The following is a 21,145-nucleotide window of genomic DNA, read 5'->3' on the forward strand; positions in this document are numbered from 1 at the left end:
TGTACTTAAGTACAGTAACGGAGTACTTGTACTTCATTACTTCCCACCACTGCACCTGTAGCAATAGTTTAATCTGTATCACAATCTGATATAGCTTTTAAAAAAATCTTTAGACGAGCTATTGTCAGTTACTTGGGGGGAAAAAACTCACTTTTACCTATAAATGACTGATGAGAATAGTGTAACATGAAGTACTCTAAGTTTCAACAACCGACAAATTTCCTCACATTTTGTCACAGTACAACAGACCCTAATATATGTTGTGACAGAGCAGCACACAGTCCTAAAGTGGAAAGAAGGCACAATTTATTTCAAATATCACTGCATACTTTGCTTCAACAAGTAAGTCTGAGTTCAAGCTTTCTAAGGGCTCTATCAGAAGTTTCCATAGTTTCTCATCTGCTGTGTAGCTGCTTGTTTATTGTCTGAAACAAAAAGCAGCAATCAAACTCTTCCCAAAACAATAAAACCTGTGATCTTCTCCAAGTACGTTCCCCAAAAACACCAGTATGTTTACGATGCCTGTACTTTCTCACACAAATTGCAATAAGCAAACTTCCTCACACATAACGCAGTGTTTATTAGAAATACAGGGGAACGGCATTAAGAAACGGGCATGTTGACAGTCGTTTGTTGTAAGTTTGTAATTTACTAGTAATTTTGATTCTAGAGCACAACTATCTGCATGCACACACATACCTACATTTTTGCACATCTGTTTCCTGCTTGAGAGAAGTTCTTAGCATGGTGGCCACTATAGGGAGTATCCTCTGTGACGATGATGACCCTTTCCATGACTCATGCTATTGTCTCAGCACAACTCTCTTAGTCAGCCCTCTCCAGAGTTATGAGAAGTTACATAGGAATGTTTTGCGTCTGTCTTGCCCATTTTTCTCACTCAGTGTAAAGTTCCCTTGGGTTGTTTCGTGCTCCTTTTCATTCCAGTAAACTTGCCATTATAGTTGAGCAGAAAGTTCCTCAGATCCCCCAGCAGAGATTGAAACAAAAGCAAATGCCTTCTAGGAGCATTTTCTTGTCAGTTTGCCCCTAACATAAGCAAAGCAATCTGAGGTGACAGCTCATGATAAAAACTAGGGGTTTCAGTGAGCTGATTTAACAGAAGGGTGGTGGATAAGCAGATCCACAGACCCCTGAGTGGTAAGAAGATTATTCCTTATCACACAGAATGCTCAGGATATTCAGTTAATGGCAACAACAAGCAGTAGGCTGATCTGCTGTAATCAAAGAGAAGTGCGAACAAATAACTCAAATGCAGAAATAAATCTCAAACCAGATTGTAGAAGACAATCCTGGGTTGCAGTCAAGTATTGGAATACATTTTACTGTTTCTTTTAGTTTCAGAAAATACCAAAGCAATCAGGAGAATATTATAGAATGATGCATAACCTAAGCAAAACATTTAAAAAAATGCATTATTTTTTTCAAATATGATCTATTCGATGTTTGGAACTATATCTCAATAATTCACACAGACGTACAGACTGGGACAAAATAGCAGCCCATAGCTATAAAATGAGATATTAAATTCACAAATCAAAACAAAACGTCTGTCACTAATGAGCTTTATAATATCACACTTTATACATTAACTTTTAGGTGGAAATTTAGCTTCACACAGAAAATGTGTTATGGCTTACTGTAAAGAGTTATTGCTGCATGTTGGAGCTGCACGCGCAACATCTCGGCCCCGCCCTGAGCTCGTGGGGTCCCCCCTCTGATCTAAACCCGCGAGCAGATGAAAGAAAAAAAGCGGTTAAAGGAGGCGGGGTCAGCTGATTGCGTCACAGAACCCCTCCCTCTCACTTTAAATTTACAATTTCTATGGGTTCTGCCTGAGAGTCCGTGTGTGCGGTGCGCGCTCGAGCTATTGAACAGTTTTCGCTAAAGGAGACACACCTCGAGCCGAAGAAGTGTTCCGGAGACGCACTAATGGTTCTCGAACCACTTTGTCATTTTAAATAATAAACGAGCAGAGTTGGGAAAGTCGCGTCGGGTTCTACTTTGAGGTAGGTGTACGTACGTGTGTGTATGGCTCTTATTTTTTTTCCCCCCTCTATCGTGAGGGGTTGTTTTACAAGCGCACTAACAAAAGCAGCACGTTTCAGCTGTCTGTCCCACCCCGTCGCTATACAGAGTAAGACGCCCGAGGTTTTGGGGGGAAGATTAAAAACCAAAAAGTAACGAGTTTGGATGGAGTAGAGGTAGAATGAGATGGCAAAACACAAACTTCATTGTCTGCTATTGTTGCGGCACAGGACTGTAGACCCGGGACAGTAGAGCACAAACACGTTGGGCTGTTATTGTTCAGCTCATACAGACAGTAAGATATTTCTCAAAACCGGATGGCAGTCTAATCTTTAGGGGGGAAATGAATGGAGGAAAAGGGACTTGTTTACTATCTCTATTAGGCAGATGCATGGAGATTACATTAATAAACATAACATGTAGAATCATAGTTTAACTCAGTTCCATATACTGAGGAATCGTTTAGTTGGAGGCAAGTAATAAAGCCATATCCAGAAAAATATGCACGCATTCATAAAAGGTTTATTTGGATTCATCTTAGTCAAGTGGAGTGTGTGTTTCACAAAACAATGAGTACTGCTCCCCTGACAGAGTTGACAAGCATGTGCTGTCACACAGGCTGACCAACTGTCAGTTGCTGTTTCTGCGTTGTCTTGAAGTTGTGAAATTTCTTTAAGCTTTCTGTCAAACTTTAACACTGAGCAAACAAGGGGGTGGAGAGGGGAACCCAACTGGTGCCAGAGTCTGTGTGTTTTCTGGGTGGAGACTTTAGGGCATTACATTCTTGCAAACACTGGTAAACTTACCGTCAGGTGAAGGAGTTTTAAATCTGGATTATAAGGGGAGAAGTGGTAAAAGAAGAGGGTATGAGTAAGCTTTGAGCAGCGTGGTTGCACTTTGTCTGTGTGTTTAAAAAGAGGGGGGAAATTCTCGCACATGTGTTAGTCATTTGGAGAGGAGTTTGCTGAACGATTTACATCTGTTTTCTGATCTTTGAACCCCCTCCTTCCTTCTCCTTTCTCTTGTTTCTCTCGGCGAGCGTATCTTGCTTGTCCTGCGTTTCCAGTAAAGGCAGATGCTGTCACCGTGTGATAGGTGGGCGTTTTCAGCCGAACTTTCTTGTCTGCTCCGTTATTATTATTGCACTCCAAGGAATTTAAATATGTGAATGAAACTGAATAGTTTCCTAGCTGAAAATGGAAAGCATTCATTTGTGGTTCTGGTGAATGTGTTTGCACAGAATTAGGGTTTAGGTTAGGGAATGTGACCTTGAGAAAAAAGTAGAAGTTTTAAGGTAGAGAATAGGTGTGTGTGTGTGCGTGCGTGCTTGTGTGCGTGTTCGCACGCATAAGAGCTGTATTACCAGCAGCCACAGGTGTTGATGCTGTCCACCATAGCCCAGCTGATCTGTGTGAGGGCATAACATTTCCATTGCTCAGCAGAAGGCCCTGATCCTTACAACCTGCAATGCAATGTTTAGGATGAAGTTATGAACTTAGATTTTTGTTGACATTTTACATGCTGGCAGTGAAAACTACCTTATTTTTTTGGTGTGTTCTCTCATTAGTGAGCGTGTAAATGTGGTTTTGATGTTACCCCACATCTTCTGCCTGTTGGTTTGAGTTGGTACAGAAATACTTTGTGTGCAGACATTTGTTCCTCTTTCATTTGTTAAAACTGAGAACCAAAAGCCTGTTTTTTTTATTGATGCCAAACTTGCCTGGTTGATGCCACGCCTTTGCATAGTTTTTTCATAAAAATACAAATTTAAACTTGTCTGCTGATCAGCTACTAGATTTTGCAGAGACGGTGTGACAACACCATGTCATTAATTATCAAACTATTGAATTTTTCTACAACAGATTGCTCGTCATTGCTCCTTTCCCCCCAAATCAGGTAAGCAGGTTTAGTTTAGTCTAGTTTAAAAATGGAAGTCTTCTCCTTCTATACTGTCAAGTTCTGGTTTTGTGTAGAACATTAAGACACCTTTTGATTTCTTCTGTTATTATGACATAATTTTAGTATGTCTTTCTAGTTTCCTTCAGCTGTACTATGTGTGCATCATTTGGTATTTGAGAAACCTGACCCATTCCAATCTCTGGCTGATTTACTGGTGCATCTCTACTTTGTATGTCAGTTGACTGAGACATGATGCAACACAAACACAAGTGATGCAATCTCTGAGACCTCCGGCAGGCCAAAGAATCTATTTACTTTAGTGCAGTTTTGTTGCTATGGCGCAAGATGATCACAATCCAGGAATTGATTGATGGCCAGCTGATCACAGGCTTCTCTGTGTGTTTGTTTGAATGCCTAAGCAGGGAGTGGGGTCAAACAATTCATGTAAAAGCCAGGCATGCAGTGACTTGTTCAGTTGATTAACTTATTGAGTAGATACTCAGCATGCATACAAAGTACTGAAGCCCAGGCATGGATGTGCGCACCTAAAGACAGTGATCTTTCCAAGAGAACTGCATTGATTTTCCTGCTCTTATGTCAGAGCTTCAATCACAATAAAGCGCCATTACTGCATTTGCTGGTTTTGCATCATGCCCACGCGTGGACTCTAAATGCTTCCTTCTTTGAGGCTTGTTAGGCTGAAGGGAGGTTCGGGGTGAATGCAACTTGTATTGGAGTAAGTACTGTGAGAAAGGATAAAAATGTATGACTTCATATACAAGCAGGAACATGCACCTAGATAAGAAAGTGCTCTCTTTCTTATTCAGAAGGCAGGAGTCTGACGTTTTCAGTTTTTATGTTATATTCACAGTAAGCGAAAGTTGAATGCGGATTTTAAAAAAAAACTACATTATTACTCTCTCTTTTAGCTACTATTATAATTGTTCATATCCTTTATGTTGTATTTTGTAAGGCACCAAATCTGAGTGAACAAAGAATCTTGATTTTTTTTTTGGCTTCTTTGTTACTTCACAGCCTGTGTGCACGTGCCCACTTCTTGCACCCCTGTATGTTTGCGTGTGTGTGTGTGTGTGTCTGCGGGGTTTGTCTGGTTGCTCAAGGTAACAGTTGTTATTGGGGTTTTCTCTGCTGGCATGTAAACAAAGGAGAACCTTCCTACCGCTCCCCGGTGTGCCCTACAGCCAATGAGATTTGAGGTCCCAGCTGGGTTCAGCCAGTAGGCAGCCAGGATGGGCGGGACTCTGCTCCATGAGGAGAAAAACAGCAGTTAAGCACAAAGCTTTGAATCTGGAACTGGAAGACACAGCCATAACAAAGAGTCTTTCCTTACAAATAAACAACCCTTCACACTCCTAAGCAACACACAACAGTATACTGCCCATCAGAAGTATTCACACCCCTTGAGCTTTTTACCGGAATTATTTGTATTTATCCATATATCAATCTTTAGGACAGGCAACAAGAGGAGGTTCAAAAAATAATTTGGCAATATGACTAAAAAATAGGTATAGGTATCACAATATAAACATTTCTTATGAGTTGATAATTGATTTGTTTTGAACATCCAAAATACTGCCAAACTAGTTATGTGACCTTTTATCTTTTACACTCTATTTCCTAATGAACTGTTGTACTCATTTTCTCCTTTCGCTAAATCCTGTTCTTTTTTATTTTTAAGCAGTTGTGGGGCACGGTGGCAAAACATGAAATTGCTCCAACATACTGAGGAATACTGCATGTATTCTGTGAATCGCACAGACTCCACATGCACTGTTGGCGGATGGTTGAAATTTCATAGTCGAGCGTCCTTATTACACAGATTTTCCATGACAAATTCCTTCATTTCCCACAACATGAATGGATGAGAAGTTTGATGAGCTAGTTGGGTGCCTAGCCCTGTTTCTTCTCACCTCGGGTATACGCCGCACACCTTTGACTATATTCCCCAGAATTCTATGCAACTCTAGATCAGAGTTCCTTGATCACGTCTATCACAATAGATATCATTATTGTTTTGTCACCCAGCCCTTCCTTTGGAGGGCTTAAGACAAATGTAAAAAGATGTTTAAAGCCTAATATTTTCCTTCTGATACATAGTTATGTGCTACTTTGTGTTGGTCCTTTACTTACCATGTAAATGACATGCATGAAAGTTTGTGGTTGTAACATGACAAAATGTGAAAAAGTTCAAGTGGCATAACTACTTTTTCATTGCAGTGCATTAGTATTGCAGTTAGAATCCTGATATGAAATATTTAAGCAAATGTTTACATCAAAGTCCACCTGGTTTTGTACTGTTGTCCCCGTTTGTCTGGATTGAATGCAGTTGTCGTGCTCATCTGTCTTCTGATGAATCCACCTGCTCTCAATAAATCTAAATATATATACATACAGGAGCATGTGTCGGGGCCAACTGTGAAACAGTACAGAGCAGCTTTTTGTATTTAACTCACAGTTGTGACCTCAGCCATCCTCCCCTCTTCCAAACTGTGACCCTTCACCAGTTATTCAGGACAAGTGTTTAAGCTAGTAGTTTGACTCCCACTATTAGGTCTGTGCGGGTGCTCCTGTTTCTTTTCATGTTTGCTGTTTTGTGCCCACAGCAATAATCAGTGTGCCGGATCATCACATTCCTTCTGTGTGACTCAAAGTCATGTCTGTGCCTTTTGAATCCATCCCATTCTCTCCATAATCTGCCTGACCGAGGGGCTTGTACAGTCTTCACACAAGCCATTGCGTGAAATGACTTAAGTCAGCAATGAACTGAATTGAAATGCGAAACAGTTTTATTTTCAACTTTTAAAAAAGCTCTGATTAAGTTATGTTTGCCTGTGAAACATCTGAACAACAGGAGGTAAAGCTGTGGCATGTGATCATATTTGATAGACCTGCACGACATGAATGGATGCCATGTCATGCCATTCAAGAACATCAACAGTTCTTAGATGTTGCTCATCTAAGAACTACATGTGGCTGCAGTCAAGCTAAACAGATGAATGAAATTCTTCTGCAGTGGTAGAACCAGAGCTAAAAACACAACACGTTTTGTAGAGTAAGGCCAGTTACCCCAACACCAGATGTTGCCAACTCCTAAACATCTGCATTTCCATTAATGGGTATGAAAAATACTTGCATTGTCAGTTGCGATCATAGCCACCGACTTTCGAGTATTCCCCAGAAAAATCTAGTTTTTAAGGTCCTATCCTTGTGCTACAATACCTAAATACTCAACATGCTCCACGGCTATGAAAATGTTTAATAAAGAGGGTGAATAGGTTGGGGATAAAACAAAAGTTGACTATGGTCACAAGCACAGTTAAAAACTATTAACTAACTTGCAGTTGAAACCAGGAAAAGCTCAGTTTAAAATAAGAATTAGTCATATTTCCAAATGTGAAAGGTTGTTTAATCAGAGAGCAAAAGTTTATTTTCATGCAATGTTTTAAAGAGATAAAAAAAGTAATGTTATAAATACATGTTCCTTTTTCTTGGGTCTGTAATCGGAAGTTTACATATTGTGCTGTAGAACAGGAGAGTTTTTATCACTTACTATTTCATGTTCAAAGCTTTGTGACCAGATTTAAAAATGCTCTTGACCACTGAGTAAAAGTAACTTCTCTATGCTGTTTCAAAAAATCTTATACTTGGTGTCTGTTGTTTATAAAGGTCAAAACACTTGACAATGTCTTTTTGGCATATTTGAACTTATATCATCTGCATAAAAGAAGTTTTGGTCAAGAAAAGGAACAAAAGAAAAGTATCTTTTGCAGATCAATTCAAAATTAAAAAATCAAAACACTGTGTTTTGTTGACTAACATGTGGGTTTAAAAAAGGAAGGTGGGCAAAATCTGCTTTTTTGAATATAATAGGGCAGTAAAACAGTGCTGCGGTTGACCTTTAAAAAAAAAAAAGTCGTTAGGGTAAACAAAAACGGGAACAAAAGAGTCACATTGAAGTCTCTGCAGTTATTGTTTAATTCTTCCTAATTTTCAATGGCCCTTTGTGTATGAAACTCATGTAAAGTTTACCTTTGAGTTTGGAAGTATGACACTTCTCAAATTTTAGTATGACCAGAAGCAAAATGATCTGCATCAAGTCTAGTCTTTGCACTGATGAGATAATGAAAATTGTTATTCTCACAGTAGAAATTGATAAAAAAAAATTGCCCCTAAATGAGCTTTCTGATATTTGAAATAGGTCATTTCTTCAGCTATGCAATTAAGAGCCGAAGCATTATACAATCTTATTGTAATGAGCAGGAATGCATAAAGGTGTTTCCATGCTTCAGCCCAGGTGATTTAGGTTGACAGGTGTTTGCTGAACTGCAATCAACTAAACCCAATGTGCAGGGAATCATCTGAAACATGCGGGGCAGTGTGCCTTGAGGACCAGAGTTGGGAAACACTGATTTAGAGAACATCTGTTGATGTTGGTCCTCAAGTCATAAGCAATCCCACTAAATGGCACATTATTAAGGCAAACCATCTACTAAGTCGGCATTTAAAAGCTTTGTTGTCAAGTCCAAACAGCACATCTTGTAAGGAATGATGCACTGGTATGAAGATTTCAGTCCAGATCCAGTAGAAACGGTAGAATTGCATGTGAAGCCTGACACAACAGTTTGCTGTCTAAGGTTAGTCTAAGAGTCACAGAACTTTGCATGCTTTGACTGAATGCTCTTTACTAGCAGGCCAGGATGTGGCTGGGTTCCATAGCTCGCTATAAAGCTGCCTCATTGCCCCTTAAATACTTTATGTATCCCCAGACATAAACGTACTGCACAGCTGGAAACTGAACTGTCACATGACGCAATGAATTATTGTGGGTGTTGCAGCGCATTTGCTTGTCAGTGCTCAGTGAACCCTAAAACATCGGACTGTAAATTTCCCACACACCATTCATCTCCCCGGTGACATTGTTACATTGTGGGAGAAGAAATGGCTGTTCTGTAGAGGTCAGTACATGACGAAGCCCACAGAATTCCCCTGCTCTTCTTCTCCGTTGCTGCATACCCCCAACTCTAAGGCAGGAAATGCAAAACAGATCTCAACCCCCAAACTCCCAAGCATGCTTTTGAAGAGACATATTTCTCTCACTACCCTCGACCCCTTAATTTTCAATACTCTATAGCCAAATCCAAATCTATGACTTTTAATACATTAGACAGAGATAACGCTATATTTTGAAGAACCACTCCTAAACTTAAAGTAATCTCTAGTAGAGTAGTGATCACATGTTATAAACAGCCAGCCACGTTTCTTCTGGGACGTGTTTTCACAGTCTTGTGAATGAGCATGTATGAACACAGGATTCTTGGAAATGATCTCATTGTTATGGCTCAGCCTTCAAATCTCAGTTTTTACAGGACATACACTCTTGCTCTCCTTCCTCATGTCCCTCCTGAACTGTCAATTAAAAGGCCATCTATCTGTGCGTTTTAACTCGGGCCTCCTCTTATTTATGGCTCATTGGCCGCTTCATTAACGGACAGGCTGGGAGATGCGTAGCCAGATCCGTCCAGTTTGTAGCAAGCAGCAAGAGGGAGGGCAGTTTGTATGCAACACCTCAGGGAGAGAAAGAATAAGGGGTGGGGGTTGCTTTAGGGGGGGGTTGATGACGCATTTTCCCCCAAGGGGGTGGACTTCCCATCTGTGAGTGGGTAGGCGGATAGATTAGGGGAAGACGAAGAAGGGATATGAAGCAAGGGACTGAGAAAGTATAGATAATAGAAAATGTATGTTACACATGTTCTAACATGATTTGTTTACCACTAAGTGTACTGTCATAGAAGTGTTTCTTCCTCATAAAACCTCTATAAACAAATGCTTTGGTTGTTAAAATCTTCACGGTTGACTACATGGGTGTGGTCTCCCATGTGTTCATGACCAATGACAGCTGACTGCCCAACCCCACCCTTTGCTGTTCTGTTTGTCCCTGTATCCTTGAAGACAACTGTGGGCTCAGATGGTGAAGAGGGGCACAAACTGCTCTCATTACCCTGAGCTTCTCTGTTCTGGAAATCTGTAGAAGGAAGAAAAAAGGGGTCATTTATGACTGAGAGACAAATACAAGGCCAATATTGGTCTTGTATTTGTCTTTTTCCCCGTCTGCCTACCCTGACAGAGTGCTTAAGGTAATTCCCTCATATAATTTATTTTCTCTTGCTTCTTCCTATTGGTTGACTTTTTAAACTTTCTTTCCATGGGTCTCCATAGTTTTTATATGGCCAATCTAGATTCTCATCTCCATCTATTTTTTTTTTTTAGCTTTCCTTCCAATCACGGATAATCTGTGAGAGCAAAGAGTGCCTCTTTGTATTTTTCATTCATCAGTTTCAGAATGGACATATAAATGCAAAAGACTTAAATGAAAATTGAGTCGCTCACTTCTGCCACCCTGTAAAACTTTCTGTTTAGCAGGTTGAATTGGATCTCAATGCAACTCTAAATGCGTTATGGATACAGACTTAAGCAGCCGTAATTTGCTCACTGTGCATTATGCCAACTTAACAGTTTACTTTCCAAAGTGATTTAAAGTTTTACAACTAAACAGCATCAATTAGAGTTGCACAGTATAATAAAATGTAAATGAAATTTACTGGGATGTGACGTTTGAAAAGTGATGTTTCAAATGCTATGCATTAAAATTGTGCTTTCCTGTTAAGAGTTTGCAATTTGCATGATCTTTTGCATCAGTTGTCATTGTTGCACAATGTAATAACACAATGATAATGCTATATTTGTCTAATGTCATGCAGCACTCTTATCAATGTACTTGCAGAGCTCAACATGGATCCTATAGTTTCTGTTTCTGGTGAAGATGCCCCAAACAGGCGGATAATGATGTCTGGTTTTCTTTGACATCTGACTTACTGATCCCTTGACTGATTCATTTTCCCCCTGAGGTCTACAGCACTTAAAAGACAAAGATGTGCTGTAGGTACTTTGATATAGTTTTGAATTCAATTTAAAAAAATTAAGAAATGACTAGTTGTTGATTGATGTCAACAAGCTTTGCTTTGCTACTTATAGTTTAAGTAAAAGGGGCATTGTACATAGAGGAATATTCTCAGTGGATGATGAACAGGTGAGATTCCTGTTCAGTTAAAAATCTAGACAGAAAATCATGAGATACTTTACTGATTTAGTTTTGGTTTCATTCTTTTAAGTCATGCATGATCTTTCAGCGAGATACAGAGAGAATCAATTGTGATTAAAAAGTAGTATGTCCAAAAAATATATATATTTTACATTTTTGTATCGCTTCGCTTCACTGCTGAAACACAATCAGAAGTGTTGATACCAATGCACAAAAGTGTGGGAAGGTGCCACACTGGTAGGTTTACAACTAGTAGATGCCAAGTTGCTTCGCTTCCCTAAGCATGCTGTTATCCTTGTAGCAGTCTAAAATCACTTTTTTCACGCAATTTACTCAACTATGTAATGTTGTCACTTCCCAGAGGAAATGTTAGTAAGTCTAGTTAAAAAAATTTTTTTGGTTGAGGCATGAAAAGTTATAAGAACTCTTTTGGTCTACTCCAAGAAGCTGAACACTCCAGGGTATTTTATAAGCTAAAAGATTATATCAGCTCAGAGCCTTTTGCATTTTTCACTGAAGTTTAATCTGTGGGGTAGATTAGGCAAATTAAGTCTTCCACAGTGTCTGCTATGGCCCTCACTGAAGTGTTTGGAGCTGCACCGATCAAACGGTAGTCTTCAAAGGAGTCAATTAAGGAAGTGTGCTTAAACTGCATGGAAGTAAAAAAGACAGTTCGTATTACATGTTTTATAAGTATTTTAAAATAATCTCGAAAGTACTGTATTGCTTAATAACTATTTTATTTTCTCACATTGGACCAAGTCCTCCCATCTGATTGAATCAAACATCAGTCGCTGTGTTTGGTTGCAGTGTGCAAATGGCAACATTTCACTTTAAAGTTAGCACATTTTATGAGCTGCTACTCAGAATAAAAATAAACTGAAATGATCAGAGCTGCAACAAATTAGTGAAATCTGTAGCCGTTCTAGGGTCGTTGCACTGGTGGTGCTTTTTCTATATAGTCATTTGTTTATTTATTTTTATTATTAACTAGTGGTTAATCTTTTTTGTTGATTAACCACTAGAATTAAAACACTAAGCTAATAATATAGCCATTTTAAAAACTGTTTTTTAAAGACACTTATTTCAGTTTAACATTTATTAAGTCATACATCGCAGCTGACTCAGTTGCCATCACTCATTCTTCTTTACAGCTGTGAAATCGAACGAAAATATTAACAGTACCGTATTTCTACCGCTACTTTAAGAAGCACAGAAATTGGCTTGTATGATAAATGTAAGCTGCTGTTGGCTCATGCAGCTGAGCTAACCACAAATGATGCAATCAGTTGGCACAGCACAGGCACTCTGCCCCTCTAAGATCGCTCCCTTCTATTAGCTCTAATGCAGGCTGCAATCATTGGGTATATTTTCACACAACCACAAATGCAAAACCGACTGTTGATTTACTTCATTTTTTATCAAACAACCTTGCTTTTTATTTAAATTTTATGCAGACAGAGCAGAAGAATGATGTTATTTAACCAACACCCTGGATGAACATTTTGTAACAGGTTTTTTCCCACTTCTACTTCTGTTTGTGGTATTCAAAATAGGATATTTTCTGTCATTAAACTCTAAAGTTTTAAACAAGATCTCAGTCAAGCATTTGGAGGACTGAAGGGAGGATTTGACAATAAACTTCCTTTTCTGGACTCAGTGCTGACCCACTTTTTCTTCTTAGTTTCTATTGGTTTAACCTACAAATCATCTCGTCTTATCTCTGAATTCTCGAGCATAGTAAATCATCCAAATTATCTTCTTCATGGATATCTTGAAGATGGTCCCTTTGAAAGCCTCATTATCCATTTTTGCCTGTCTCTGTAGTTAGGGTGTGTCTCCAAAACTAATAAACAATTTATTTTAATGGAATCCTGGAAACTGAAGTAATCTTTCACCCACAACATCTGCAGTTTTATGTACATCATAAATTGCTTTATTTAATGCATGGATGGAGTTTCAGAGAAGTGGAATTAAATTATATTTTCCAAATACAAACTTTTCTGGGACATGTTGCCCTTCAAAACATCACAAAGCATAAAAAACTATGCCTTAAGAAGCCATCAAAAATTGTCTGCATGAACTTTGCTGTTTCTAGCGGCTAAGGGGCACCAAAAGGGACATAAAATAAAACATGTTAAACATCTAATTATAAGTCTGGCTTTAAGCATCGCTCCAATTTGAGGGTGCAGGTTCCTTTTGAACTCCCTATGCTACTTCCTCTCTGTCCCTGGGGCACAGAGGAAGTAGCAGCAGATGTGTTACGCTATAACAGACACCGTGACAACACTACTGGTCTTTAAGTTCCCTCTGCATTAGCACAAACCACCCAGCATATGTACTTCACAGCTTAATGAACTGCTGCCACAAATCCTCACCACCTCAGTTTATCCTGTAACCACAATGTCTCATAATACAAAGAGGCAGTCATGTTTATTTTATTAATTACAAGAGTTGAGATGTTTGGTTTTTATTACTATATTCTAAACATAGTAATAAAAGTGGAGAGTCGTGCTTTTATAATTTAAAGCTGTGGTTCCCGAAGTTTTATTACAAGTGTTGCATTGGTAAAGAGCATGTTTGTTTGTTTTTTTCAAGTTGTGCCATCCTGTCAAAGTTTTTTTAAAACCTTGTCATTTTTTTTTTTTATTTTGGATGCATTCTCTAGTTCTATCTTCAGATGTAAGCTTAACACAGCATAAGTAGTTGCTCTCATTTGTTCTTGCTCTACCACTATCTGTCTCCATGCATGCTGGGAATCATAGACATTTTCTACACTTTATTTATTTATTGAAGTTAACATCGGTTTGCTTGAACATCTGTTTTCTTTTGGCTTTTTGTTTTCCATTAAACAAAGCCGTTAGCTGAAGCCTGAGGTCCATCTGAGGAGTGATGAAGCTCAGGTTCCACCACTACTACTTTCATCACAGTTTATAAAAACTTTCTGTAATGAATTTGCTGAAAATGCATCAGAAGATTTCTGATTGAGGCATTTAAAAGACATTTCATAGAAACCACAAAATTATTATGACCAACTGAAGCAACATGTTATTTTTCCTCGCAGCATAAATTCTGTCCAGAACAATATTATAATTTACCTTGCTTTGTTCATGTTGGGCTTTTTTGGTTATGCAACCAACATGATTTAGTTACTGTGATGCAGTGACACTGACCTCTAGTGGTTACACTGGTCTTCTAAATCTAGGCCATGTTTTGAATTTGTGCATACACTCCCCCCCTCATGCTTGTTATATCAGCACGTGTAGTGAAACGCGTTATCTGTTGAAACTGGTTGTGATTGGCCCACTCACTGTTTGTTTTCAGTCTGTCCTCTTGGTCACAGTCTGTGACCAATCAGAAGCTGCATGACGAGGCAACATCTTGAAATCACAAGCACTGGCAACAAGGATGCTGTTGGTTTTCAATGATTCCTCAGCCAGCCTGGGTACAGAAATGTGCATCACTTTGTCTGCTAATGACAGATGGCTCCATCTGATCTATAAAGCCACTATTAGACTACATGTTCTTTTAAAAGGAGGTTTTTTTAATCATAACATATCCTGTATTGTGCTCACCAACATTTCTTTGTTGTATAAATCAATGACTTATTCATCAATAAGGAAACAGAAATAGTTTCTTTATTGATTAGTAGAGATGTCTATTGAAAGTGAAGGGGACAGAACAAATGAGGGCGGGAGCAGAGACGGAGTGTGTGTTGGTGTGTGTATGTGTGAGAGAGATGGAGAGAGAGAGAGAACTAGCTATAAAACAGACTTTGGACTCCAAGCAGCTCAGTCAGAGACAGCTGTGCAGGACGAAGCTCTGCTTCTACGCGAGGCTCGTAACATTCTGACAAGCACAACGTGCTTTATTTGCTTTTCCTGGAAAACAGATTTTTAATCAGAATAAGCCAGGATGGCGACCATGTTCAGATATCCTGTCTTTCCTCATCTGCAGGGTGAGTTACTTGAGAAATCAGTTCTGTACAGTTTGTACACTTTGTTTTTATGGTATTTATTAGTAGATTTCTTAAATCTTTTGTGATGCTTTAATACATTTTAATGGAGGAAATTGACTTTTATGCTGTTTCATAAGCATCTTTGAACCATCTGTCCAGATTTAAGATGTGTAAACAGTAGCTTCAATAAAAAGTTATATATTGTGAGGTTAAGTGCACTCTGATAAGGACAGCAATCCAACTTGCAGTAAAACTTACCCATGCTTGTTTATATCATGTTTGATGAATAAATTAATGAGAAACAATTTCCCACACGCCAGCTGTGCTGGTAACTGTTAAATTGCATAACTTCCTCCAGAAAGTGGACAAAAAACTTTTATTTTAAAAGATTTTTTTTTTTAAGAATAAAACTGTTAATTGTGGATCTTGGACAAATCTTTATATTTTAATATTCATGTATATTTGGGAAATAAGTAGCCCTTATTTTGTATAGTTTAATTAACGTTTTGGCCAAAGGTCCATAAGCAACATCTGGAGTGTTTAAAACATGCATCAAAATGTATTTGTATCTGATTCTGTGCTGTCTGGGTAAATCTGTTGTGTTGCAGATGTTTCTTTTACCACATGACAGGAGAATGAAATGTTCAACCTCACTCAGTCTGGAACAATTATGTAATGTCATCACCGAGTCCCCTGATGTCAATTCAGAAACTTATGTCAGAGTTTTCGGAACAGTTTTCCATTAGGATTTGAAAAGATTGTTGATTTTTAAAAAAGGGGGGGTTTCTCTCTGATATGCTTGTTATGATAGTTGTTATGATGTGGTTGCAGGATTCTGGTTTGTTAGAGAGCATGATTATTGAATACTCATTTCATTTACTGTATATAGATCTGTGTTTATTGTATTAAATAAACAAAAATTAAAGCTCAACTTTAAAATCTATAATTATAGATTTTTAAGTAAACTAAAAAAAAATCTGTATTTTAAAATAAAAATAAAACTTATATTATTGTTATTATTATCATTAGTATATCTTAAATCTTATCATTTTATATTATAATCACACTAAACCTTAATGTTCAAAAATTGCTGGTATGAGTTAGCTTTTTTTTTTTTTTTTTTCCTGTATCTAAATCCGTTTCCCAGCTAGACTTGTTACAACGTGTCATTTTCTCATTGTCCTCTGTCTCTGCAGATCCGTGTGGTCCTGGAAGGAGTGTCATGGCAGAACCGGACTACCTGGAGGGAGACTGTGATGAGCTCATCCAACCCAAAAAGCTGATTAATCCAGTCAAGAGCTCCCGAAACCACCAGGACCTACACAGAGAGCTTATTATGAACCAAAAGAGGTCAGGAGATAAATAAATAAGCTTCCAGTCCCTTCGTTTTCTCTAATGCCCTCATTCCTATCTGTTTGCTTGTGGGTAGGAACACTTTTTATCAGTTTGTGACTGCAATAAAATATATCAAAGTGTGAGTCCCATGGATTTTAAAGATAGTGATTTAGTCATTTATGGCTCAGTAAAACTTTGTAGCTGGTCGTTACCTTGGTAATGCCATAACAATCACAAAACAGGGGGGGAAAAAACATTAGACTGCATCCAGATCCTCGCTAATGTAGTTTCATCTTTACTAATGGAGGAGTAAAGATGAAGCAGGGACGTTAACTGGATTCAGTTAACGTCCCTGCTGGTGTTCTAATCCTCTGCAGACGGAGCTGATGCTTTTGCTGTGTCACTTTGGCTGAGCTCACTGATTCAACCTCCAGCAGCATCATTAATTGGCTTAATATGCAAAACTTTCACCAGAAGTATTACATTAAAAAAAAGTATTGTCAAAAATGGTTATGTAAAAGTCCCACGCAAATGCAAAAGCACCTGATTGCTTGTTGTTTTATGGCGATATGAACGCCCATCTGTGTGAATGTAAATACACACACAGCGCCTGTGATCATCCTATCAGCACTGAATGTTTGTTTTTTTTCTCTCACCGTGCGGCAGTGGCCACTTTGTGCCTGAGCTATAAATAGCAGTGTAAATACTCATGATGCTGACAGCTGCTCCATCACAGCATCCCTGCTCTGTCTTTGAACAGGTCAAAGACTGGGATCCAATTTGTAACAATGAAATCACAACAAGATTTAGTGGGAAAAAAATAGTAATACTAAGTTGACTTTCTAAATGGTGCAGAGTATTGTTTCTATGGGTCTAGACAGGCTGAAGTGCGATTTCTGGGGGAGATGAAATGGTTTGATTGGGCTTTTAGCACATTCTGATATAAAGAAATGTTGCTTTCACAGTGGATTAGTCATAGTGATGATAGTGTGGAGGAGAGGCAGGGAGGGGTGCGTGGATGGATGGATGGATGCATGGATGGATAGATAGATGAATAAAAAAGAGAAGAAAAAACATGTTATGTAATCAAGATTACAAAACAGTCTCCAGCTGAGAGCCTTTCTCTGCCTCTGCTACCTTGGCGACAGTGACCCTACCCCACGGAAACCCTTAAAGAGCAATGTGTGAGAATGTCAGAAATTGTGTCTCTTTTTGTTAGGAGATGTGCATGTGGATGAGATTGTGGGTGGGAAAGGGGGGGGAGGTTGAACTGCTACTGATTATGTAAAAGCAGAGTGATGTAAGCATCGTTACAGTCTGTACTGGAAACCTTAAAGCTGCCCAGTCACGTCTCTTTATCGTCTGCTTCGCCTCAGCGTTGCTAAGTGCTTTCATAAGACATAAAAAAAAAAAAACAGTCAGATTAACTGCAGCAGTGACTCTACAGAAAGTGATGTCTTTTTGTAATTTAACTCCCGCTGCATCTTGGAACATTTTGAGCCCAGTTATGTAATCCGTAGGATCTAATCATGCATTTAATTAAGATGCTGCTGGTGCTGTACTGTGGGCAGGTAGAAAGACTTTCAGTCAGGTTTCAGTTCAGAAAGCAAACGGTCACGAGAGAAGTCTGATCATCTGAATCAGAAGGTTTTTAAATTAAAATGACGGATGGACTATAATGAAGCACAGCCTGTCACAGTAAGAAGTGACGTTGCTGTGGGAGCTTTGGTTGTTGTTTTTCTCTTTTCCAGTCAGTCTCTCTCCTTATTCTTCTGTTTAACAATCTCAGCTCTCCTCCCCCACGTTTTCTTTAACTTGGAGAAGTTTGGTAGATTACATAACTTTGTTCCTCTTGGCAAAACGATCTCACATTTTCTTAAGATGACTAATCTGTCTAGTTTCCCTTTAGCTTATTTGAGAGAATGGGAGGATAGTTTACAGTAAGCAAGCAAGCAACTACAGTGCCTTGCAGAACTATTCAGACCCCTTGAACCTTTGAGTATTTTGTTACTTTTCAACCTGAAGACTTTCATGTATTATGTCATCATTTATTGTGACGAAACAAAGTAATGCCTTGTTGTAAAGCTGAAGAAAAAGAATGTACATTAAAAAAAAAATTCTTCATAGGAGTAAAATGTTAAATTATAGTGTGTGTAAATGTTCACCACCACCACTTTCTACATTTGTAGAGCTGGTGAAGACATACCCCAAAATACTACAAAAACTTGATTCATGGGAGTAAATATGAACCTTAAATGTTTCAGATTTTTATTTGCAGGTTCTGAAAAACAATATACTGTCTTTATTCATTTCAATTATGTGCTACTTTTTTTTAGTGCATATAATCCCTCTATTGAAGTTGGTGTAATAAAATGTGAAAGAGTTGAATGGGTGTGAATACTTTTGTTTCTCGGACACAATCTCAAATTGCCTTAAAATCATACTTTTTTTGGAAACATGATCGTCATGTAATCCAGATGATGTAACACAGATATAGTTTACTAACTAGAACGAGGTCATGATGTTCATCTGTTCTGAATAAATCTCCCAGAAAATCGCCCCCTAAATGCGTTCCGGAAATTCCATAAGCTTGTAGTACCACAGATTTGTTTAAGCTTGTTTCGTGAAACATGTTGTCTCTTACTGATTCGCTGCTCTCTCTGTCTGTTGTAAAGGGGCCTTGCTCCTCAGAACAAGCCAGAGCTCCAGAAGGTTCTAGAGAAGAGGAAGAGAGAACAAGTTATCAAGGCCCAAAAGGAGGAGCAGGAGGCTCACAAGAAGAGAAGCGACCTGGAAATAGAGCTCATGAAAAGACAACAGAAACTAGAGCAGGTAAATCTTCTAACATATCACTCAGTTTTTTTTTCTACCACTCCAAGTTCATTTTTAATGGTATACTGATTTATTTGCTTTCTTCATTTCCGTCGCCCAGCTTGAACTGGAGCAGCAGAAAATTCAGGAGGAGCAGGAAAACACCCCTGAGTTTGTGAAGATGAAGGGCAACCTGCGCCGCACCAAGCAGGAAGCCGGCGGTGAGGAGCAAGCCACCTAAAATCCAGCCGGGGTGTCTGGGTCTGGCTGACTGAGAAGCCAAGGAGTGTGTGTTGTGTCTGTGGTAACACGGTGGTGACCTGACCAAGATGAGCCTCTTGGCGTTCCTTTACCCAGCTGTTCCTTCCTGCAGCGAGGAGAGAGACTTTAGAGACTAAAGACCCCCCACCCAACCCCCTACTTTCTCCCTGCAATGGACCGCCAGCACTCGCACCTGTCCAGCAGTACGCAGCACCCCCACTCACAGGAGGCACCTAACAGACATGTTACACGCTTTTCAACACGGGCCACCAAGCTTCCAATGAGCTCTAGTGGAGGAAATGAACCAAACCCAATCTGTCTTTGCTCTTTTTCTCCTCTGCGAGCTGTCGTTTCTATTTCCTGTTATCAGTGTTGTCATTATTGTTTTCGTTGCTCATATTCACAATCATAGAAAAAAATCAAAAAGTGGACACTGGATGGACTCTTAAAGCTGTGTAAAATAAAAGCCAAACAAATGTGCTTTTTGTTATTTATGTTGGTAGCTTTTAGCCCAGGTGTAGGGGAGGACACTTTTAGTCATTCTGTGTTTTATTTTGTTTTACAGCATAGCATATAAAGCCAGAACAGGACAAAGGGAGTGTGAGGTTGTGTGAAAATATGCTTTGTTTTATTTTATTTTATTTTTTTAAATGTACATGATATTTCCTCAGCTAATGCAATTTTAAGCAATAGTAGAACTCCCAGGCATGAGAGGGATTTTTTCTTTATATATTCTATTGTTTTGTATGAAAAAATGTGTTACTTAATAAATAATTTACATTTTATTTGGCTAACATGCATGTTTGTGTTCTGTGTGGGTAAAACCATGTAAGGTAGGCATTGGGAGAACCTGCTAATCCAACACAAAGGCTCTGAGTTGACACTCTCGTCTATTCACTTTGAAATAGGACACCAATCCCTTGTAATCCTGCAAGGAATAAGTGACTGTGGAAAGTGGTTAATTCTAAAATAAGTATCCCTAACAAGTCAACAGCCTGATGAACGCTGTTGATTTTCCATTTGATTTCACACACAACTGTTCATTATAGTGGAAATAGATTTTTTTAAACAACTACTAATCCATTAAAATTATATAAATTTCCCTTCTCACCCTCCGCGGGTGGTCTGTTTCATCCTCTGAGCTCGGGTCCTCTACCAGAGGCCTGGGAGCTTGAGGGTTCTGCGCAGTATCTTGGCTGTGCCTAGAACTGCACATTTCTGGACTGAGATGTCTGATGTTGTTCCTGGGATCTGTTTGAGCCACTGCTCCAGTTTGGGGGTGACTGCCCCGAGGGCCCCGATGACCACAGGCACCACTGTGGTCTTCACCTTCCAGGTCTTTTCCAGTTCCTCCCTGAGGCCCTGGTATTTCTCCAATTTCTCATGCTCCTTTTTCCTGATGTTGTAGTCACTTGGTATTGCTACATCCACCACAACGGCTTTCCTCTCTTCTTTATCCACCACCACAATGTCCGGTTGGTTCGCCATTACCATCTTGTCTGTCTGGATCTGGAAGTCCCACAGGATCTTAGCTCGGTCATTCTCCACCACTTTTGGGGGTGTTCCCCACTGTGATCTCGGGGCCTCCAGTCCATATTCTGCACAGATGTTCCTGTACACTATGCCCGCCACTTGGTTATGTCGTTCCATGTACGCTTTCCCTGCCAGCATCTTGCACCCTGCTATTATGTGCTGGACTGTCTCAGGGGCCTCCT

At 39.2% G+C, this 21,145-nt stretch overlaps 1 protein-coding gene across 2 annotated transcripts; it reads left to right on the forward strand.

Moving 5' to 3' along the window:
* The first annotated feature begins 1,833 nt into the window (after nucleotides 1-1,833).
* Nucleotides 1,834-20,215, forward strand: fam107b (family with sequence similarity 107 member B). Of its 2 annotated transcripts, none has more exons than XM_008412463.2 (4): nucleotides 1,834-2,027; nucleotides 16,220-16,373; nucleotides 19,034-19,190; nucleotides 19,291-20,215. In XM_008412463.2, exons 2-4 carry the CDS (start codon nucleotides 16,246-16,248, stop codon nucleotides 19,408-19,410), a joined length of 405 nt encoding a protein of 134 aa, XP_008410685.1. In that variant the 5' UTR covers nucleotides 1,834-2,027; nucleotides 16,220-16,245; the 3' UTR covers nucleotides 19,411-20,215. The 2 variants fall into 2 exon arrangements, with proteins under 2 accessions (XP_008410685.1, XP_008410684.1); XM_008412462.3 differs by lacking the exon at nucleotides 1,834-2,027 and adding an exon at nucleotides 14,845-15,023 and having other exon boundaries at nucleotides 19,291-19,640.
* The last annotated feature ends 930 nt before the right edge of the window (nucleotides 20,216-21,145 follow it).

The sequence above is a fragment of the Poecilia reticulata genome, chromosome 6 (assembly GCF_904066995.2).
Source record: "Poecilia reticulata chromosome 6, P_reticulata-male-v2, whole genome shotgun sequence".
In the NCBI taxonomy this organism is placed as follows: Eukaryota; Metazoa; Chordata; class Actinopteri; order Cyprinodontiformes; family Poeciliidae; genus Poecilia; species Poecilia reticulata.